The following is a 22,973-nucleotide window of genomic DNA, read 5'->3' on the forward strand; positions in this document are numbered from 1 at the left end:
CCTTGAAGACATAAGCTTGGTGATAAACAGCTGGAGAAGGTATGAAAGGCAAAGGAAATCCTCAACAGTGGGAAGAACATGATCAGAAAGAAGAAAAAAAGTCAGCATTAGCAGTGGCTCTTTCTTCATGAAGGCTGCAGATGTTTCTTCATTCCTATTTGATGACTTCTTTTCTGAAAACATAAACTGCAACATCAATTCTTTTTTCTAAAGGAAAGGGCTCTTCCCTCCCAGAAAGCTTGGGCTCCTGTTCAAGTGGTTTAAAGTTATATATCAGTCCTCCCCACCCCTTGGCAAAGTCCAAGTTTATAAGCCGATGGACACTAGAGCCTGAAGAAGAGACAAGATGAGATATTACATTTAAAAAGACTTGAACAGGTTTCTGTGTCTCCAACAGTAGTAACGTGTATTGAGAATTCTCTCAACTGAGACCCTTCCCTTCAAACACCACCCCCTCCTCCATATTTGATAACAAAAATAGTAAGAAGAGACATTTTCTTTTTAAATGTAGCTGTAAAAATATTTACTTCAACGCACACTGAGCACCAGAACAGAAGGGAGGCCATGAGTTTGTTCGGAGTTTTCTTATGACAAATTTTTGCTGCTCAAAAAGACGCTGTATTTCCCCAAAAGTGACACTAGAGGAAATGCCCCTGGATATTTTTCAGTTGTCCCATTTCTCTTTCTGCCTCTCTCTCTTTGAAAGGGGCTAAAATCATACCTAGTGAAAATGACCTACTCTCCACACAAGGACAGCTTTCTTGGAGAACATACCCATAAGAAGCTCGAGTGGAGGCAGCAGAGGTGTGACACTTCACTTCTTACGGAGGTAATAGAGAATTAGCTTCTTGGGGGACATCCATATCACAACTCCTTAAATGAGTTAGAGAGGTCTTTGGAGAAGAATCTGGACAATTTTCTGTGCGATCTGAAGCTAGGCAGATGGTTATAGACGTGCCAGGACCCTGAAGGCTAAAATAAGGATGGAGGATCCCACAGAAGGTAACTTCAGTAAAAGAATAGATGTGCGACCCATCAACCATATTGTAAAAGGACACATCCCCAGCTTCCCAGTCCAGGAAAACTCCTATCCTGTGGGAGTGCTGCATCAGTGACAGAGTCTGTGGCCGGGAGGTGAGAGTCCTGATTTCTCCATCCTTGTATATCATCACCCAGAAATTCTTCTCTGGACTTTCTACAAACCACCCCTCTCTCTTCACTGTATCTGAGCAAACACCCAGAGCCCATCTAGTCCCAGGTCCAACTTCTGTCCCTGTTTTCACTTCTACCTCCCAGTAATGTCTCCCTGTGGTAAAGGAATTCTGGCCCAGAACACTGAAGATGGTTTCAGATTCCCCTTGCCCTTGGTATGTTGGGGCATCACAGTTCTGAGGTACATTCTCTATTGAAGAAACATGTTTTCCACTCTTGGATAAGATGAGGTTGGGATGAGCTGTGTCTGGATCCAGAGTAACAGCCACTGCAGATGTGGGGGAAAAAAAATTAAAGATCATTCCACCATGGAGACTGGTTGACCTCAGAGAAGATGCAAATACTGAGAAAGGATAATGGAAGGAAACAAGAGGGAGAGAAATGGAAGAGTAGATAAAAAAATTATGTTCTATCCTGTGTCCATTCATAGGAGACACATGATGTGTAAATCATAGAAGGCCAGAGTTGGACAGGACCCTGGGTAACCATTTGCTCCAGACAGGCTGAGACCATCTGGTCCAGATGACTGTCCCCCTGGAAAATCTCCAGGGTCAGGTATTTCAGGATGTGGTCTCTCCATTCTTCTTCAAATGTCTGTTACTTTAATGCTTGCTCTTAGTAATTAAGCCCTGTCATATTTCCAATCAGAGTGTACCTACTTTCATTTAAGCTTCTTTGGTATCGTTTTTTTGTGGGCTTATGTAATAACTAACTTATCTACTTCTCATACACTCTTACCATATTTCTAATGGTTGAAATCCCAAGCTCTAGTCAGAAAGATCTGAATTTTGATAATCACTCTGTCCTTAATGGCTGTGATCTTGGTGAAGATGTTTTTGCTTCTCTCAGCCTCAATTTACCCTCACGATGATGCATGTAATTATGATACCTCAGCATAGGATTATTGTGAGGAGTAAACGACATAATGTGTAGAGAACTTAGCACTGTGTCTTGTCCATGATGATCACTCGGTAAGTTTTAGCTTCCAATAGTTACAGTAACACTAATACCAGTAGTGATAGTAGCAACAGTACTAATACTGGTGGTAATTTATCCGCTTCTTGTCAAAGCAGACAAATTGATAATTAAAGTTTTTCTCATAAGAATTTGTATGTGGGACATTAGGGTACGTTTTAATTTTCAGAGGATTAAACTAACTAGAAAATGTTTGTGGATGCAGGGACATTCAAAGTAAAGTAGGCTGCACTAGAAGTTGGTAATCAACTCACAATTCTGGAAAGACTCTTAAGATGGTCAGGAGCTGTTTTCCACTTGCACTAAGATGCACCAAGCTCTTCTCTGTCTCAGGCTGGTTACATGATAGACTTCCTTTTGACTGAATTACTCTTTCAGTGTTATTCACAATAATGAATTGACCATAACACTTAAGTCTCAGACTAAATATCAATCCATCAGGGAAATTCCTTTAATCCATTGTTTTTTTCTCATGGAAATCTCTTATTCCTTCATAACATGTATCACAGTTTGTACATGTACTTTCCCATGAAGTCAAGATCAGATCTGCTTTGTTTATTTGCCACTGAATAAATGGTTGCATAAATTTCGGCTGAAGGAATGAATGAATGGTATCTGAACAGTAAGAAGTCTGTTAACGTTTCAGCAGGAGATTGAGACTGAAGTGAAAGCTACAAGCAGGCATTATTGGGAATTTATACAAATACAAGAGTTTCTTACTTGTATAGAAGAGATTATGTGGGACAAAATCATAAGGTTACTCACCTTCTTCAAACTGTTCCTTTCTCCAGTCTAAAAAGAAAAAAATCATATGGGAAATTATGCCAAGACCATGTCTTCTGAACTAGTAGGATGCTTATTCCTTACTGTCTGTATTTTTTTGGACCCCCACCTTCAAAATAAAGTTTCCAGAAGATGGTACATCTCTGAAAAATGCCCTGGAAATACCTCATGAAATCCAGGGGTGGCTGTAGCCCCAAGACAACCTCTGTTACTCACCAGCATATAATTTCGCTTTCCTCCAGTCTGAAATAAAACAAAGGAATTAGATTCTCCCATCCATAGGACCTTCACTTCGGAGCATGAAATGGCAGCAACAACATACAATATGAAGGTTTTTGATAGTGCTATGTTGCTGTATTCATCACTTCATGACTATTCTGAGGTATTTGACATTTTTTACATCTCCTGTGTTATTTTCCACATTCCACTAACACTTCTGTGATAAAACATGAGGGTCTTGTTCTTTTGGGAGAAGGAGAAGATACGCTCAAATTGTGAGAGTGTATTCTAGGGTCTAAAATTTCATGTGATATTTTGACATCTTTGAGCCTCACAGGGCTCCAAACACCTAACTAAATTTCCCTGCTCTCACCAGATATGTCCTCCACCCAGGAGGAAAATCTCCCCACTCGGCTAATTTCCTGATCAGCCAAGCCAGCTGAACCCTACCTGGTCTTCAACCTAATGGGCTTCACCTCCCTGTCAGCCTGCAAAATTATTCAAACAATTCAATCACATACTTCCGCAGACAACAGCCAGCCTCCCACAGCCCTTGCTGCTTTACTCTGTTCCCAAGTGCAACCCCCATGTGGCCCTGCATGGCTTGTGGTGTCCTCCAACCCCAGGATATGAATATATGTGATTAATAAACTGCTGTAAATTGCATATGTCCAGTTTGGGCTGTTGTGCATCTGACCATCTCATTCTATTTAGGGTGGGTGATGTCTCCCTCACCAACAAGGTAAAGAGGAGGCGATCAGAACACAGGGGCAGATGAGAGAGTTGACCCAACTGTAACATCAATATAACTCACCTTGCTGATATAATTCCTTCCTTCTGACTGAAAAAGAATAACAGCCTGTTAGATGCCAAGTACACAGCATGGAATAAGGACTCTATTTCCCCTATTAGAGTAAAGACAATGGAGAACTTACCAAGCTCTTTCTCAAGTGATTCTAAAAAGGAAAGAAAATAACAAAACAGACTTTACAGAAAAAAAATCCAAGGTTTATTTTCTAGAGTATGTTACTAAGCCCAGATCCTGAATGCTACTTCCGTATACCTACATAAAGAAATTTACCTTAATTGAGAATTACTATGGCCATTTTTTCTAACTCCATGTTTATACTAGTGAGTTTTCTCTCTCAGTTGAACTCTCTATTATAATATTTTTGTCATGGAGATCCTGGGCTCTATGTCCTGTTGAAGGTCTTGGGGCTCTAACTCAGTACACGTAAGTCTCTGTGTTCCAACAGATGCCACCCATATGCACAGCCATGCTAAAAAAAACCCTGTAAATTCACAGATCCCACCAAGTCTGATTCACAGTTTACCTTTGGCTTTACTTTCTTTCTCTTTTTCCTCCATGGCTTCCAATACTCTCTTCTTTTCCTGCTGTTCTTTCCAGGCCAAAAACATAACAGCACCCACAAAAATACCAAGGATGAGGAAAGTCACAGCAAATGCTACCTTCCAAGGAGAGGTCCTAGGGAAGAAGGGTTCTGACACAGGACCCCCAAAACTTTATCAAAAACATACATCAGGCAAGTCTATACCATCCCAGGTCCCAAATATCCCCTCTTTCCTTTTGTCCTGTCCCCAAAATGAGCAACACTGACCTGGGATGGAAATAGTTGCCTCTTGCTCTTGTCCAAAGAAGGGGTTCTTCATGGAGCAGAACACTTCTCTCTTTGAGCTGTCTCTCACAATGAGGGATGCCTCTATCTGAAACAACCCATCGTCGTCTTGGGTCTCATCCTCAGAGAGAGACGGTAACTTCTCTCCTTTTGCGTCTTTCCATTGTACCTCAGGCTGGGGAAACCATCCCTTGCCTGTGCATGTCAGCCTTATTCCTTCATCTTCTGGACCCACCATGAAAATATGGGGAGCAGAACCCAAACCTGGAGAGGAAAGTAATTCATCTGAGACCTGAACACTTTTTATCCAGAATTTCCTAATGTTGCATAGTAACACCAGTGGGGAGATGGACGAAGCACCATAGTTCTTGGTGAAAGGAGGGGGTTTCTTTTCTTCTTCCATAAGATAAATGGATGTCTGTGGTTCAAAAATCACAAGAGATTTTAAGCTGACACTAGGACTTATATTACTGCCTGTTCATAACTACTTTACCCAAGCATATCAGCAATTTCTCATAAAGGATAATAGGAAAGGAGCAAAGTAAAATTTGTCAATGTTGAATATTTTCAGGAAAAAAAATCAATATATCTATATCTATATCACGTATCTGTCTATTCCATTTATTGGAGTCTCAAGGAAGACTATCTTTCTAGGCTTAAATTGAGACTTTGTGTAGTCACTTCCTTAAACAATCTCTGTAGTTTTTTCCAAATTTTCTTTCTTACTCTGAGTAGAGATCATCTAAAAGATGAAGGTAGCAAGATGAAGTGAGTCCATAAAAGAGTAAAGGTGTTCTTTTATCTTTGCACTCTCACCCCTTCTTTTTTCTTCCACCACCTCTCCTCTTCTTCAGCTCTGCATAGGCTGGGTCTACTAGTAGATTCATGTAACCAGTAGCCATATGAAAACATAACAGTACCAGAATGCTAGAAGAATCCATTGCCTCCTTGAGAATAATGGCTATCCTGACTTCTAAGACTATATGTTATTTTGTCTTTTTTAAACTTGACACCACAAAGAATGAATCTTCTTATGTCTGGCTCAGTGCTATTCCAGTTCCTCAGATGTAGAAAATATATTAGGAACCTCACCTAATCGTCTTTTTTTTTTTTTGGATAAAAATTATAATACAGCTAATAGTTTTTACTGCCAAGCCCTGACCTGCCTGGGAGGACACACTCTGGAAAACAGAAAGCAGTCTGAAAGACAATCCATCTTCTCAGAATTGCCTGAGGGAGCTGTCAACTCTCTAGAATAAAGGAAATGAATATAAGTGAGTGAAATTGGTCCTGAGCAAAATGAAGCAGAGCAAAGCCTAGGAAGCAAGAACTAATAGACCAAATAGACCTTGCACCTCCTGGAAGAATATAACCATTGAAGTTCCAAGTTGAAATAAGCAGACAAAAGCTATACTTATGTCAAGAAAGAAAAAAAAGAAGGGATGCCCATTCCTGAGCATAGAAGCAGCTGTACTAGGCAAAGGTTAACTGAATGGAAGATAAGTGTGGATAGATAATCAACCAACTGCTCCTAAAGGTTGGACTTATCTTTACACCCATAAGTCAATGAACTGATATGGAAAAGGAACTGAAAAATGCAATGACTCCAATGAGGTTATTTCTGGGACTGTGAAAATCTTTGACCTCTTACTGAAAGTAAGTGGGATCAAAGCAACATGGCTCAGGAGAGTTTGTCTTAAAGGAAAGAGCACTTTCCTTTAAGACATAGTAGGTTTGGCTTCTTCCCATTAAAGTTACACATAAAGAAGATGGATAAATGAGCCTATATATATATTGTCAGATAGCGTTGTTAGAAATATTAGTTTAAAATAGGCTTAACATATTCAAAGAAGAAGAAAAAAAATTCTAAAAACCAACACATTTGTCTAGGCAGAGAGTACAAAGCTTTAAAAATGGAAACACTCTGACATTGTCAAAGAAATGGACAGACAGATCATTATAACCATGTAGAGAATTTAGAATATACCTTGGTATCTATGAGAAGGTTATGGGAAAAAATGCATTTGTAAATTGATGGAGATTTTCTACATTATTCTCTAATGGCAGAGAGATAAGTGAATATACATTAAGAAAGAATATTTTGAGCATTCCATGAAACTCTATACCCAAAACACATTTCTGTAAAGATCTAAATGTAGAAAGCAAAGCAATAAAAAAAGATAGAAACAAACTACAACTACATGCAATTAACTTCATAGAAAAACCTCACAAACATAATTGTCAGCCCAAAAAAATGCCAGACATGAAAGCATCCATGTACGTGAAATTCAAAGATAGGCAAAATTAATCCATGAGGTTAGAGATGAGAATGGTGATTGTCCTTGGGGAAACTGTGACTGGAAGGGGAAAATCAGATTTTCCTGGATTCTAATTAAGCTCTGTTTAATGATTAGGGTGCTAGTTTTTCAGGTGCATTCGCTTTATGAAAATTCATTGAGAGAGACATTTAAAGTCAGTACTAAATTCTCTATGTATGTTACACTTTAATATATCTTACAGAAAAGGTATTAGGAGAAAGGAAAATAAAATATTTTTGTAATATTAGTATAGATGGACACATCTAAGAGCACCATAAAACTAAGAACACATGAAAGATAATGTTGACAATTCTGACTACAAAATACTTTTAAAGGTCTATAAAGGAAAGATATCATAAAAATTATAAGTCAAACACAAACTAGGAAAAAAGTGTTTTCAAAATTTGAGTAGAAGAGCAACCACGAATCTATAGAAAATTTTCAAAAAAAGATCTCTCTTAAAAAAATCCGGTTAATTAAGGGATATTAACAGGAAATTGAAGGGAGAAAAAATGCAAACAGGTAAGAAATACATAAAAAGGTATCCAATTTATTTGTTATGAGAGTAATACAAATTTGTTATGAGATATTTTTACCTATCAGACTGATAAAAATGAAGCAAAAGAAATATAATATTCAGTGTCATCAAAAGTGTAAATAAATATTTATTCTCATGTAGCACTGTTAGGAGTATAAACTGGAACAATTATTGGACTATCCATAATTTAAAGAAATTTCATGATTATCTTGAAACTGGAATTGTTAAATTATAGGATATAAACTTAATCATTTGAGAAACTTATCTTGTGAGAAACAACTTATATCACTGCATAGAGATCTATGTGCAAATATGTATATTTCATTATTTTTGCCATGACATAAAGTTGAAAACTGTCAATGCTCATTAGAAAGTAAATATTCACATAAATTACAGAATTTCTATATAATGAAAACATTTACAATCATAAAAGAATACAATATTTTGTAATTTGTCTGCTATATATTGTTAAGGAGGAAGAGGTAAGTTATAGGAAAAAGATATTGTGAAATATTTTAAGTAAAAATATCAATGTATGTATATAGAGCAGAAAATTACTTGACATTTTAATGTGTTGTTAATTCTGCTTAGATAACTGTTACTTGAGTTTTCCTCTAAGGTTTTCCCTCTCCTGATTCCATTGATAGTATTTCAGTTTCAGGGATATCTGTTTGGCATAAAGCAGGAACTGCATGAGGAAGATCCTTCTTCCTATATTGTTGAATGCATAAGTTAGTTAAAGAAGTTGTGTAATATGGGCGGGAAAAAGAATGTTGATGAGCTAGCATCCTTAAGGGGAATAGAAAGAAGCTTTGATAGAGTGGAGGGGAGGTTTCTCGAAACCTAAGGAAGAGACAGAAATCTTCAGCTGCCTCTTGAAGAATCGCATCAAGTCTTCAATAATATTCTTGACTTAATCTTCCTGGAATCAGTTTGGAGAGATGTAGCAAAGCCTGGGAAGATAAGCACCCCAGCACTAACCAGTGAGGCACCAAGACTGGAGGGGATTTTCTGAATCCCAAGCACTACGGGTTGCATGAGACTCCAAGGACCTTTTGCCAATTAGTACTCTAGGGATTGAGCAGGAGCAGGAAGCTCCAATAAGAACCAAGACATAACTTCACACTAGGCTTATGGGCTGGGGGCTCAAAGATAGATTTAATTTTGTTTTTAAATAAGTTAACATGAACATTTTTGAAGATTAGTTTATGAATAAAGATTAAATTTGCTACAGAAATATATTAGAAATATTGTGATTATATAATATACTATTAAGATTTAATTATATATAAATGTATTACATAAAGAAAGAGAGGGGCCAGCTCCATGACCGAGCGGTTAAGTTCACGCGCTCTGCTGCAGCGCCCCAGGGTTCGGATCCTGGGCTCAGACATGGCACCGCTCGTCAGGCTACGTTGAGGCGGTGTCCCACATCCCACAACTAGAAGGACCTGCAACTAAGATATACAACTATGTACAGGGGGTTTGGGAAGATAAAAGCAGAAAAAAAAAAAAAAAGATTGGCAACAGTTGTTAGCTCAGGCGCCAATCTTTAAAAAAAAAAGAGAGATAACTGAAAGAGCATAGAACAATCTGGTATTCATTGCTACTTTGGAAGAGAAAAAGGAATATTGAAGGGAGAGGGGGGTTATCAGTTTATATTTTATACCTTTCTGAATTGTTTGAGTTGGATACAATGCACTATGAAATTACTGTAAATAAAAATGAAAGAGCACCAATGATGACAACACTCACGGTGGTCAGTTCAGTGTTCTGTGGACTAACCCTCAGTCAGTTCCAGCCTTTCACACTGATCCCTCTCTTCAGGGCCTTTTTATTCCCCCAAAACCCACTCAGTTAATTGTTTTCTCTACTTCTGCTTCACTTAGTTACTGAATGTCGGTTATTTTCTGACCTCAAGCCTCTGACGACAAATTTTTTTTATTACAATACCAATCAACTCTGTCAAACGCTCACAGTCACTTCCTCCAAACAGTGCTTTCAAGACTCAACCACTAACACTGTCAGTTGAGCCTCTGTCTGTCAGTGTAGTCAACTGGGATTACAGTCTCTGAGAGCAATGGTACATTTTAGCAATCATGGTGGCTTCCTTCAAAATGTGTGAGGAGAGACATAAGAAGGAAATAAATTATTTTTCTGGTAGATATTTATGAAAGTTTTTTAATTTTAAAGTAGAGCACAATAAATGTATAAATAGATTAAGAGGATTTGGGGTTAAATCCAGTGTCTGAAATGTTGACCAGCTCCAAGGATACTTGCCTTTTTTGTCTCTGACCTGTTCACCATCCTCCCCCTAAAATCAAATAGGGAATATTTACATTTCTCTTAGAGTGGTCTATCTTCTTAGGTAATTACTTACCTATCACCTTTAGCTCCAAAATGGCTTCTTCATAATCACTGCCTTTTTTAAAAAAACACTTGTACATTCCATTGTCTGAGATCCGGAGGCTGTGGATTCTCACAGCTACTCTTCCCTCAGCGATGTAATCTTTCACCAATTCTGCTCTCCCTTTGAAATCTACTAGCTGTTCTCCCGTCTGCTCCATTCCATCCTGATACACATACACAGCCTCTGAGAACTGGGAGCGGAACCACCGCAGCTCCATGTTTTCCACGCTCATGGCTGGGGACACACGACAGGGCAACACCGTGTCTGCACCCAGCATGGCCACAATGGGCTCTGAGGGGCCAATCACTAAGAATGAATCTGGAATAGAGCCACAAGTGAAAAGGGTATCAGAATGACCTGCCTGGGAATTTTAGAACACAGCATTATTACTGCCAACCAGAGCCCCATAGACATTCTCTCATTTATACAGCAATGATTTGCAGCACACATTCAGGATGAAGATGTGGTAGTGAACAGAACAAAGAGGATTTCTTCCCTTTCAGAGCTTACAATCAACAATGTAATCTCATATTAAATAAATGATTTTTTAATTGCAGTGGTGATAAATTCTCTGAAGGAGGAGGGAAGAGTGCTGAGAAATCATTAAATTGGAGTTATTAATCAGGTCTTGGACATCATAAAATGCACTTCTCATGAAGCTGAGACCTGAATGAATTAGAAGGCATTAGTGAAGCAATTCTACCTGGTACTTCTCTCTAAAATAATAACATTGATTTATTTGTCCTCATGTATGGCTAAATAAGTCATTATATCAAAGGAAGGATTTAGAATTAACCCACGAATACATGAGAAGTGATGGAGTGATTTAATCCTTCTACTCAGAGAACAAGAGAATCCAGATATACATAATATAAAATATTCTCACCTGAGCCCCACATGGACACCTGGAGAAGCAGGATAGAGAAGAGGTCACTTGGCAGAGAGAAGTGCAGAGAACCCACCATCTTTCCCACAGCAGAGAACAGTATGACACACAGATGGGGGTCCTGAAAATATCTGGAGTAAAGATAAAAATGGAACCCATAAGGTAAAGGGGTCATGGCTAAGGTGGTTCACAGTCCTTCTAAGAAACGGTCTCCTGAAGCTCTCAAACAACTGTAGTGTCTCTCAGGGAACATCAGGGAAGCCTTTGACACTCACAAAAAAAGATCTTTTGTTTCCTTTTTCTAAGGAAGCAGTCTTCATCTCAACAGCCATGTTCTTCAGTGATAGATCTGTCCACAGTCTCTCTAAACTCTTCTCTTATTCAAGAACATTTTATCCAATTGACAGAGAGACAGAGAGAAGGCAATGAGCAGCCACAGAGAGAGATCACCTTAACAAGAACATTACTCCAACCTCAACAAACTTTCTCCCTATACATTCCCATACGATGAAGGCAGGGATATAACTTGACCTGTCCTCCATCCCTGGGATCCTTGGTCAGATTCTCTCACTTCCCTCCCTCTTGCCCATCACCCACAAAATGAAGCACTCACATTGTTTACAGAGATGAGGGCATCCTGGAACTTCTCATCCTCACTGCTGCAGGCACCAGGAATACTCTCTGCCCTTTCTCCCAGTTACCGTTGCTCTCAGCTGTCCACAGGTCTCTCTTGTGAGACTTGCTCCAAGATGTCAAGGTGATATCAGACTTTACAAAACTTGGGGCCCCAGAGGAAGTTTTGGGTGGTCTTTTAAAGGGTTTTGGAAAACAGAAAGAAAGATGGCCCCTCCACAGGAATGTGTCAGCAGCGTGCTTCCCTTTGGCCACACTGACATACTCAAACCTGAAAGTAAAATGAGATAAGGAGCAAGAACTTTGACTTGGCATGTGTAATAAATCTATCTAATAATTACATACTTACAAGTTAAAGAGAGAATCAAAAACAAGTGGTTTCTTTTTTTCAGAGAAGTATATTATCCAGGTTCACAGCATAGATATTTGAACTCGACTGCCTGAGTTAAAAGCCTGGGGAGGCTATTTACAAGTGCATGATTTTGAGCAAGTTACACAACCTCTCTGTGCCTCAGTACCCTCATCTGACATTGAGTTTAATAATAGTACCTACCCTAAGTTTGGCTTGGGGATTACATGAATTTGTATGTGTAAACCACTTAGAAGAGTGTCAGTAACATATAAATTCTGTGTTAGCAATTTTTACTTTAACGTCTTGCTCAATTCATCTCAATATATCTGCCATTCGGATGGCAAAGTTTCATCTGCCAGTTAGGTCTTTCATTCCATTAGACAGAGAATTGAAAAGACATTCTCTGTATATCAAAGTATATCTCAATAAATGTAGTTTCTTAGAAAGCCAAATGCACCTTACTGTCTCTAGAGAATATTTATTTAAGATCTTGGTGCCCCTTTGGCCATATTGTTAGTGGCTCTCATACTAATACTTACGCAATTGTTATTTGCGTCCCTGATTATCCGTAACCCTTACGTGACATGAAGAAATATAAATTAAATTTAGAAAGAAACATGAATTAAACTTGGAAAGAATGTGAAATGTAAAGAAAATTCCTTCTGATCACATTCTATGTCTGGCACTGTACAATTGTGTTATTATTTCTATTCTACTATTGGGAGCCCTAAGATTCTTGGAAATACAGCTCTAAGGTCCTCAGAGCACAGAGCCCTCCATCGTTGACCTCTCTTTTTCCCCTGCACAGCTCTGCCCATGGCTTCCAATGTCAATTATGGCATGGTAGGAGGACATGTGCTTCTCCTGGTTTTCTTCTCTAAATCAGTTAACCTTGTGAGTTGAACATTGGGATGACCAGAAGACCTGAAAGTCATACAGGAAGATGACTCCCTTTCCCTCAAGAATGTGATTTCAGCCCTTTGCAGATGAGAGGAGAGAGTTACACTGAGCATTTTAAACAAAAGCAACTTTAGAGTTCCTATCATTCTATAACTCAACCCAGTCCAAAGTCCCTTGGGATGATCTTTATTACTTCCACTTCTAAAGTAACTAGAAGAGCTGGAGGCAGGCTGTGACTTTCTTGTTAGACACGTTCCAAGAGGGGTATTCAAATGCCAGTGCCTCTTGGCAGCCCTATTTGTCCCTCTTATGAATAGTGTTTTTCCATTCCAGAGATGGGTGAGAAACCTGCTGCTCCCAGCCCCTGCCACCACACGCTCGGATGGTGACCACAAGAACAACCAGGTGCAAACTCTCTCCGGAGCTGGGCCTTGTCGGTGCACTGAGGAGTCCAGGAGCTTCCGGGAACCCCCTTGGCTCAATCCAGATCGTGAGAGGGGAATGTGTGGTGATGTGCAGCTGTGTCTGTGGGAGATGTGGGTTCTGAGAAACAAAGGGTTTGAGCTGTGGGTTACATGGTGAGAAAACTCCTTTCCCTTTTGAAAGTTAAGCCACAAGTATATTTGTGGTCAAAATAAATAAACAAATGATTGAATTAATTCCAATAGATTGGCTGAGAGAAGTGGACAAATTTTGTCTAACTTTATTCCTCACTATTGAACTCAGGGTTTTCAATTTCAAGAGAGTTCTGTTGGGAGGGTAAATACACAAATAAGCGAGAGAGTGCATAGGACACAAGTGAACAGTTTACAGTTTTCTACACCTGCTGGGGACACAGTGGTTTCCAGAAAGAAGAGAGGGAAGGAAAACCCATTGGGGTAGATAGGAGTTGGTGGGTATTTGTCTTAAGGTCTATGAGGGAAAACAGCCAAAAATCTGCATATAAAAGTAAATGTTCAAACAGGAGATTGTTTCCTAAGAACTTTCACTCTGCTGGCTTTCTCACCAACTTCCTCAACAGAGCACCTCATTGTCACAGGGAACAGTTCATGTTTCCACCGTGCTCCACTTTCTTCTCTGAAGAAGATGGTGTGTTTTCCTGGCTATTCTCCCGCTGGCTTCCTCCTCCCTCTTCTCCTTCAGGCGTCCAGATGGTGCTCAGCAGGTCAGTGTTCTGCTTCATGCCTTTTATTTATTGGCGTGTTTCAATGGCTCTTCTCATATAATGAAAAAACTTGGTCATCCATCACTCACAACTCTGGCCCCTCTCAAAGACAGTTATATCGTAAGGAGTCTGTGGCTGTGTCTGTTGCTAATAGGAGGGTTGAAGTGTCCAGCCAAGAATGGGAGTGTTCTCCTTCATATCAATGCCCTTTCCTCCTTTGAGCAGACCTCATAAAACTCATAGCTGTAATATTTATCTAAACATTTATTGAGTATGGGTGATTTTAGCCTGTTTGATTTTGATGTAACTGTTGGTTAAAATATGCTTTGTAATGTTCACACTGCCAAGAAAACCCAAGTCTGAGTACAAGGAATTTGGACTCAAGATCCCTAAGCTCTATATGGTTATGTTCTTGGACAAATCATTTATTCTTTTGGAACATGAATCCTTCTTTCATAAAATAAAAGGAGCCCTCAGGATGAAGTTTTTAGACTCTAAGTTTGGAGAGACACCAGCTATGAGATAACAATAATGACATTTTTGTTATCATCCCTTTAATTTGAGGACAGTTAGGCAGTGAGTATCAAAGTGTTTAATTCTCATACATGTTGAATCTTCAATTCTACAAGAATCTATCCTAAAGGCAAGCTCTCCTATCTGTATAATCAGGTAGAGCTGACTACATATACTAAAATGGTTGGATGTTCTTTATTGCAGAAATTGGTATATAATGATCCCATTTATGTGAAACATAATGATATTTTCCACTATACTGTGGTTATAAGCAATGTCAATACCTTTTCTTAAATTAAATGGCTTATATAACAGGTATGGCCAACAGCCCAGAATCAGTTAACTAAGGGCACACATCCATTGAGTTATACTAGTACCCTGGGTTTTACACAGGCATGGAAAAGAAAGAGGGACCACAGCCTCAGTGCAGCCTAATGGCCAATGTGATGCTCCTTGCCCAGAACTGCCTGATCCACACTCCCTGGGACAGACTGGCCATGGGCTCCTTCTTCTAAGCTCATATATCCTTGACATTTGTGCTCACTCCTCCTGAATATCCACATAGCCATGGCTTGGGGAACTCTTCCCACTCCACAGTCGCTGCATTTGCAGGCCCTAAGTCCTCACTTTTCACAGGATCCACAATATTCTGGGCATCTGATAAGCAGTTTTGCCCAGGGGGTACCTGTCACTTTTTGGCTAATGGGATCTCTACAGTAAAATAACTTTCAAGCAAATGGCTGTAAGTGACTTTGTGAAAGTGCATATTTTAGAATTCAGACTAAGTTCCCATTTTGGTCCGCAGCATCCTCCTTCCCTCCCTTGGGGACTCCAGCTGTCCTCTCTGGTAGGCACGGCTCTGCCTCTTAACATCTGGAACCACTGGTCTCCAAGTCTTGCACCCCTCTCGGGAAAATATTTTTTATGAAAAAAGTTCTCTATGATTCTAAGCTTTCACAGTTATTTGAAAAACCAAAAAGGCCTACTTCACCTTATAAATTCTGCTTTTCATCTTGGTATAAAACACTATTAATCCTCCCCCCACCCCACCCCAACACACAGTAACCTAAATCTCAAGGTCAGAAACATCTACTTACCCCTAGGAGCAGAGTGCCGAGAGACAATGGGATGAATGAGGAGAGAAGAACCTTCCAATACTCCCCTTCTTGCCACCACAAAAAATATATATATATTTGCTTAATAAGTTACTTTGCCATATTTAATTCTCAATAAATCTCTTTTCCATAGGTTTTACATAATTCATATATAAACACTGTTTGTAAGTGTGTAGAAAAAAAATATGTCTTCTCAAATGCAAACTGTCAACAATTGCTACTTCTGGGGACTACAGTTGAAGAAGTAGATTTTTATATATAAATAAAATTTAAAATGTATATTAATTTTTTGGAAAATAGTACAAATAAGAAAGAAATATGTTTAGGTCCCTAAATAAAGAGATGCAGATGGGTCTTCCATCTCATGTTCCCTCACTCATTCCCCCAATCTGTCTCTGATTTTCATGCAGTGTCTGAGTTTTCTGTGAAGGGACCAGATGAGCCCATCAATGTCTTGCTAGGGGCAGATGCCACTCTGCCCTGCCAGCTGTCCCCTGAGCAGAGTGCAGCCCACATGCACATCCGGTGGTACCGAGACCAGCTCTCCCCTGCTGTGCTTGTGTACCAGAATGGACAGGAACGAGGCGGGCAGCAGATGCTGGAGTACCGCGGAAGAACGGAGTTGGTGGGGGACTCCATCCACAAGGGGTCTGTGGCGCTGCTGATCCAACACGTCCGTGCCTCTGACAATGGCCAATACCAGTGTCGTTTTGAGGATGGTCACATCTCCCAAGAGGCCATCGTGGAGCTGCATGTTATAGGTATGTTAATTTGACACAGAGTGTATATGTCATGCTGTAAGGCAAAGAGAACGGTGAGGACATCTGGATTCCTAACCTAGTATTTCTTGTGACCCTCCATCTGTTGCTATGCTACTTTACCTTGCAGAATGGCAATTTCCTCAACTGTACAGTGAGGATAAGACTCTATACTCTATTTGCTTTTAAACACCAGTATTTCTGAAGGTGTTTTGGCAACCTAAAAATCCTGAATTAACTATTATTAATTCAGATACGTACTGAAACTCCCAAACATTAGTTTTTACCCAATCAGGAGAGAAAGACAACTAACAGAATTAAACTCCTTTTATTTTTAACTTTGTGCATTTTTTTCCTCTCTTTGGAATGACTCCAATGCTCTCCTAGTCCTAGAAGAATGCAAAGGCATTAAGCTGATTTCAAAACTGTTTCATAGGTTAGCCTAACACTGGCTGTGAGTGGTTTCTTGACCTCTGAGCTTCAGTTTACTCATCAGTCTAGTGAAGGGTATAGTTTGGCCTTCAGATTCAGGAAGTCCTAAGCCCCGAAGACCACAAGCCTCAGGCACGTGGCTTTTCTCCTCAGGTTTGGGCTCTGCCCCTCACGTTCACATGATGGGGCCTGAGGATGGTGGGATCCGAGTGCTGTGCTCCTCAGGTGGCTGGTTCCCAAAACCCAGAGTGCAGTGGAGCAACATGGCGGGAGTGAAGCTACCAACCCTCTCTGAGTCTCAAACCCAAGATGGAGATGGGCTCTTCTATGTGGAAGCATCTCTTGTGGTCACAGACAGCTCCCTGGGCAACGTGACCTGCTCCATCCAGAATCCCTTCTCTGGCCAAGAAAAAGTGTCAGCCATCTTCCTTCCAGGTCAGTGAGGCATAAACCCCAAGGCAGAGTTGGGAGTGTGGTAAAGGCAGAAAGGAGGGAAGAAGGGCTGGAGGGAGCCTTGGAGAGAGGGCAGGGCTTCCTCTAGGCTGGTCCTTACTGTGTTTCCCCTTCCCCTGTTAGAGCCTTTCTTCCCCAGGACATCTCCATGGAAGGCAGCCCTGGCTGGGACACTCCCTGTGTTGGGGCTCCTCCTCATCGGGATCAGCTACACTGGCTGGAGAGAACATCAAGCCAAAGAGAGAGAAGTAAAGAAAACAAAGAAAGAATCTCATGAAAGAGATCAGATGAGGAATGAAAAGGAAATGGCACTTACTGCCAAAGGTAAATCGGGGCAGCAGGGCAAGTCAGAGGTTCATGGAAAAGCTGGGGATACAGGTAGTATAAGGCAGATGCGGAAATGAAAGGTTGTGAAAGGACCCCAAGGAAAACAGAGGGTATCAAGAATTCCACTGAACTGAGAGTCTTGTGGAAAGGAGAAAACCATATGGGAAGCTAGGAGATCTGTGGGCAGAGGTCATGAGTCCTCCAAAGTGGGGCTCCTCAAACCACACCAGGCCCTTTCATGCCTCTGTGCTCTGACCTGTGCTGCTGTTTCTCCTTGTGGAATTGTCTTCCTAATCTTCTCTTCCTATTTGTTCTTCAAGAATAAGCTTCAGAAACACCTAAAAAATCTTAGCTCCCATGAAGAATCGGCACTCCTTCCTCAGTGATCCCACGATACTTCCTATGAGCTTTTCTTAATCCTTGTCATTTTAGATTTGACATACATTTTTGCCAATATTTCATGCCTACCTGACTATGAGACCCCTAAGGGAAGGCCAAACTGAATTCACTTAGCTCCTCCCCGAACTCAGGAGCAGCTAAAGCCCAAGTTGATGAATTTTACATCTCTTCCTTTTTCAGCAAACCTTGAGGCAGAGCTTGGTAAGTCTTGCTTCTTCTCATGCTGTGTTTAGAGTTTGTTTCCCTGTCACACATGTTCTGGGTCTCTCACTGAGTGTTGTTTCTTGCAGAAGGGCGAAAAGCATTATACAATGAAGGTAAGAGACTCTGGGTTTCCCTCGCCACCTGATGTCCTGATGCCCAACACTTCCTCAGCTTCCTTCTCTTAGAGGGAATGACTCAAAGATTTAGTGGTGATCAGTGGAAGAAAAATAAGGGGAAGGAAAATGAACACAAGGCCCCAGATTAATGTTTCACCTGGATTTGTTCTGTTTTAGATTGGAAGAAGGCCCTGCTGTATCCTGGTAAGTAACTCTCTGGGCTTAGATCCTGCCATCTGCCTCTGGTATTCTGAGTATAATCAGCAGAGACATAAACACACACATCCATTTGCAAACTGTGAAAATTTATTTGGTATCAATCTGTAGTATTTTGTATTTGGAGGTTCAAATAATCAATTGTTTTCCAGAGCTAAGGATAAAGAAAAAATAACTGCTAACTGGTAAATTCCACAACATGCCTAGGTTAGGACTCAACATGAATTGTGAGCCCATCCACTATGGAGAAGGAAGGAATAGAATTCAGAGTGATTTTGATGAGATTTGGGAAAAATAAAGACTACCCTATATCACATCAGCATTTCTATACTGTAAATAAAGTTTTTAAAAATTATATCACATTTTTAGTTTTTTGGTGAAGAAGATTGGCCCTGAGATAACATCTGTTGCCAATCTTCCTCTTTTTTTAATCCCCAAAGCTCCCCAGTACATAGTTGTATATCCTAGTTGTAGTTTCTTTTAGTTCTGCTGTGTGGGACACCACCTCAACATGGCTGGATGAGGGGTGCTAGGTCCTAGGCCAGAATCTGAACTGGCAAACCCCAGGCAGCTGAAGTGGAGCGTGTGAACTTAATCACTCCACCACGGGGCTGTACCCAGCAAATAAAGTTTAAAAGAGAACATAATGTACTATATTTTATATTTGGAAAAATAATGTTAATTGTGATTTTACTTATCTTACCTATTCAAAATAAAGACAATAAAGTTCAATATACAGGAACAAAGATTTATGTTTGAAAAAGTTTGAAAAACAATCTTTCAAAATATTTTAATATCATTTCTAAAAATATATTTATCTAGTGATAGAGGGAATTGGCTATTTTTATACCTTTTAATATCTGTGCCTTTGTATTGTGTGGGTTTACAAGTGTGTGTGTGCATGTGTAATATAGAGTTGGATCTCAAAAACATACCAGGTCATTTCTTAAACATATACTTGTGCAATGTTAACATGCCCGATGGTAGCATAAGCCATTATCTCTGAGCATGTGGAACTTAAAGTCCACTGGGAGAAGTAAGCTAGGAACCAGGCAAATAGACAAAGCCTGATAAGTGCTTTGATAAAAGGAGGTCAGAGGAACCCCTCCCAAGGGTTAAAGTTGGTTAAGTAGTTTCTATGAAGAGTTTTCTTCATGAGCTGCTTAAAAATGTTCCCATGATTCTAGAAGAGAGCGCAAAGTACTAAGGGTGAGGACATATGAGTTTTAGTCCCAACTCTGCCAATTATAGCTGAGGAATCAGGTCATTTTCTCTTTCTTCACCTTAGTCTCCTTATCTCTAAAATGAAAAGATTGTAATAGATGATCTGAGATGTCCTTCTTGATTCATATATTCATAGATTCTATACATCAGAGTGCTACACTTCTTACAGATGGGCAGTTCAGTGAGAGATCATAGTGCTGCTTCTGTCAAGAATTACAGATACGTCCTTATCTGCCTATTGCCCCAAGACTCTATGAGAATATCCAATCTTTAAATAAAATCACAAGCCCTATCATAAGAGAAGTGGCAGCAGGAAGAAGCACATGCAGTTCTATTCCTCATGAGGAATCTGTCTCAGGAGAAAGATATTTAAAAAATCTGATTAAAGGGATAAAAAATGAGTCAGTTCAAAGGCCTTAGTCACAAGCTTAAGCTTTACTCTGAAGAGGTCATAGGCTGGAAAAACCCCAAAATAAAATAAAATGAAACGACATTCAAAGCTCTCATCCTCGGTGAGGAGAGTCATAAAGGTCTTAAGAGAACAGGCACCTAGAACACTAGACCTCATTCCAGGTGTTCTCCAAACCTGGTTCAGGCTGCAGAAGCTTATTGCCCCAGCATCAGGCTGAATTAGGGGATAATTCCTAAACTGGGATTGAGCACAGAAGTCATACCACATGTGTTATAGTCCCTGGACACTACCAGAGTTTGAGGGGCTTAGAGGAGAAAGTGAGGAGAGTTGAGCGGAGAAAGTGATGAGCTAAGGAAGGAAGCATTTTGCCTCCTTTTCATTCCCTGGATATGCTTCCCCCTTGGTCTCAATTTGTATTGCTCTTTTTCAGACTGGAGAAAGGAACAGTTCCAGCTTGGTGAGTGGTTCTTTATCTCTTGGCTTCCTCCAATCTGCCCTCTGATGTCCCATTTTTATTTCCTAACATCATCTCCTAGTTAAAAAGATAGAGGCACCATTATTCTACTAAAGAGAAGGAAGAACATGAAGATCATTAAATGTTAGCCTGAACTGAAATTGCTGCTGGGATTAGCTACTCTGGTTGTGTTCTCACCTTTATATATTGGCCCAGCTTTTTTGTCTGTGGAGTCTACTTGGTTCTGAAACAGGAATTCACATAGTCCCTCAGCTGAGGAGACCTCCAGCTAGTCAAAAATGCTCAAAGTGGCAAGAGTAACTCAGCTTCTCTCTTTTTTTTTTTAAAAGATTTTATTTTTCATTTTTCTCCCAAAAGCCCCCCAGTACATAGTTGTACATTTTTAGTTGTAGGTCCTTCCAGCTGTGGCATGTGGGATGCCGCCTCAGCATGGCCTAGAAAAGTGGTACCATGTCTGTGCCCAGGATTCGAACCAGCGAAACCCTGGGCGGCCAAAGCGGAGCTCGCAAACTTAACCACTCTGCCACAGGGCCGGCCCTTAGTCAGCTTCTCTTTTTAAAGAGCTCAGCTCACATGGAGGCTGTTGCTAACTGAGGAACATAGGTCTAATTTGTAGAGAATGTGGAAAGAACACTGTTCTCAAGTAAATACTGCAAGTCCTCTGCTCACTCCAGCACTCTCCCAGGAAACTGATAGTAGCATAGCCAAGATCAGATGAGATCAGTAGCCTGGAACCCATGGTGAGAGCACATCTAACACCCCAGCTCCACCTCCCCCAACCAACACACATTCAGAGGAGAGGTATTCTTTCACCAGTGGATCCACATTTGCCCTGTTTTGTTAAGGTTTCCCCTGTACAACAGCTTTCTGAAATACACAATGTTGGCCATTTCCTTTCCTTTTATTCCCCTTACAGCCCCTGTGACTCTAAGTCATGAAATCTTTCACCAGAACGATTCTGACCCAGAGAGAAAAGAGAACTTCAGGGAGGGAACACAGGATCTATCTCTCAGTAATAAGCAAGAAGACTGCAACCTTATCACACTTACTCAGGAAGGCTTCAGTTTCTGGAGACATTTTTGGGAGGTGGACATTGAAGACATTGATGAGTGGACTCTAGGCATTTATGAGGAGCCCATAGAGAATAACAAATATCTACAAAAGAAGAAATACAGAGTCTTACAGAAGAAGGGATGTGAATACAGGGCTCTCACCTATTGTCTACAAGATATTTCTCTAGAAAAGTCTCTCCTGATAGAAAAGTGTCCGCGAAAGATTGTGATTTTCCTGGATTATGAGGATGGTGATATTTCTTTCTACAACATGACTGATGGTACCCACATTTTCTCCTTTACCCAAGCAAGCTTCTCTGGGTCTGTCCATCCTTACTTCAAACTTAAATCCATGGAAATGTCTTCATCTGCACAATATTAAGTAACTTAGAGGAAGAACCTATGCTATGAAGACAGTCGCCCATTCTTTGTAAACCCTGGGGCTTCAGTCCTGATGGGGAGCCTCAAGCCCACTGATTATGAGGCCTCTTGGTCTAAGTCTCCATGAGTCTCCATAACCATAGTTTCTGACCACATCAGGCACTGTTTCTTAAACATTCTGCAGAGAAGAATCTTTTTTTCTTGTTATTGTTATGAATGATGTTTCTTACTTTATGTCTACTATATCACAGACTGATGATTTTCTTCAATGAATTACTGGAAAAATGAAGTGAATAAAAAACAAAGCCATACAATTACAAGTGCTAATTATTTTATGATTATGTTCAATAGGCCTAAAATAATTCTGTCAGTTTGCTCTAAAAGTTTTTTAACACTCTACGTCTGTATTTGTTTCATAAATAACTGGTAAGAAAAAGTTTGTAGATAGGTACTGGTCTGTGGACCACACTTTGAGTAGCACAGCTAAAGCCATATTCAAATGAATAAAACTTAGATAAACCTCCTCACATTTCTCAACAGTAGCGCAGAATAAAACTGACATTGATTAGAGTACTGGAATTGTCTTGTCCCAGTAGCAGGGAATAATTAGTGCTAGACTATAAAAACTGATCCAGGGGCCAGCCCTGTGGCTGAGTGGTTAAGTTCGCATGCTCTGCTTTGGTGGCCCAGGGTTTCTCCAGTTCGGATCCTGGGCACAGACATGGCACAGCTCATCAGGCCATTTTGAGGCAGCATCCCATGTGCCACAGCTAGAAGGACCCACAACTAAAATATACAACTATGTACTGGGGGAATTTTGGGAGAAGAAGCATGAAAAAAAAAGATAGGCAACAGTTGTTAGCTCAGG

At 40.3% G+C, this 22,973-nt stretch overlaps 2 protein-coding genes across 2 annotated transcripts; one reads left to right on the forward strand and one right to left on the reverse strand.

Moving 5' to 3' along the window:
* Positions 1 to 821: 821 nt before the first annotated feature.
* On the reverse strand, positions 822 to 11,057 carry LOC124226376 (butyrophilin subfamily 1 member A1-like). Its single transcript, XM_046639565.1, has 9 exons — positions 10,979 to 11,057; positions 10,063 to 10,410; positions 4,809 to 5,090; positions 4,524 to 4,691; positions 4,125 to 4,145; positions 4,004 to 4,030; positions 3,187 to 3,213; positions 2,953 to 2,979; positions 822 to 1,480 (listed from the first exon to the last, which is right to left on the reverse strand). The coding sequence occupies exons 1-9, from the start codon at positions 11,055 to 11,057 to the stop codon at positions 822 to 824; spliced, it is 1,638 nt and encodes a 545-aa protein (XP_046495521.1).
* A 2,188-nt stretch (positions 11,058 to 13,245) lies between these two features.
* On the forward strand, positions 13,246 to 22,106 carry LOC124227038 (butyrophilin-like protein 1). Its single transcript, XM_046640959.1, has 9 exons — positions 13,246 to 13,399; positions 16,067 to 16,417; positions 17,000 to 17,281; positions 17,423 to 17,623; positions 18,206 to 18,226; positions 18,316 to 18,342; positions 18,523 to 18,549; positions 20,628 to 20,654; positions 21,589 to 22,106. Exons 1-9 carry the CDS (start codon positions 13,246 to 13,248, stop codon positions 22,104 to 22,106), a joined length of 1,608 nt encoding a protein of 535 aa, XP_046496915.1.
* The last annotated feature ends 867 nt before the right edge of the window (positions 22,107 to 22,973 follow it).

Source organism: Equus quagga, chromosome 15 (genome assembly GCF_021613505.1).
Source record: "Equus quagga isolate Etosha38 chromosome 15, UCLA_HA_Equagga_1.0, whole genome shotgun sequence".
Lineage (NCBI taxonomy): Eukaryota > Metazoa > Chordata > Mammalia > Perissodactyla > Equidae > Equus > Equus quagga.

What these genes read in the sequence shown, in the direction of transcription:
- LOC124226376 (XM_046639565.1), bottom strand. Translation starts at nt 11,057, where the DNA reads ATGGTGGGTTCTCTGCACTTCTCTCTGCCAAGTGACCTCTTCTCTATC. An exon ending in GAAAGAAAGTAAAGCCAAAG is followed by an intron (nt 4,146 to 4,523) that starts GTAAACTGTGAA and finishes TTTCCTTTTTAG; the next exon opens with AATCACTTGAGAAAGAGCTT. An exon ending in GAAAGCGAAATTATATGCTG is followed by an intron (nt 2,980 to 3,186) that starts GTGAGTAACAGA and finishes TTTTCTTTTTAG; the next exon opens with ACTGGAGAAAGGAACAGTTT.
- LOC124227038 (XM_046640959.1), top strand. Translation starts at nt 13,246, where the DNA reads ATGGTGACCACAAGAACAACCAGGTGCAAACTCTCTCCGGAGCTGGGC. An exon ending in AAAAGCATTATACAATGAAG is followed by an intron (nt 18,343 to 18,522) that starts GTAAGAGACTCT and finishes GTTCTGTTTTAG; the next exon opens with ATTGGAAGAAGGCCCTGCTG. An exon ending in AAAGGAACAGTTCCAGCTTG is followed by an intron (nt 20,655 to 21,588) that starts GTGAGTGGTTCT and finishes TTCCCCTTACAG; the next exon opens with CCCCTGTGACTCTAAGTCAT.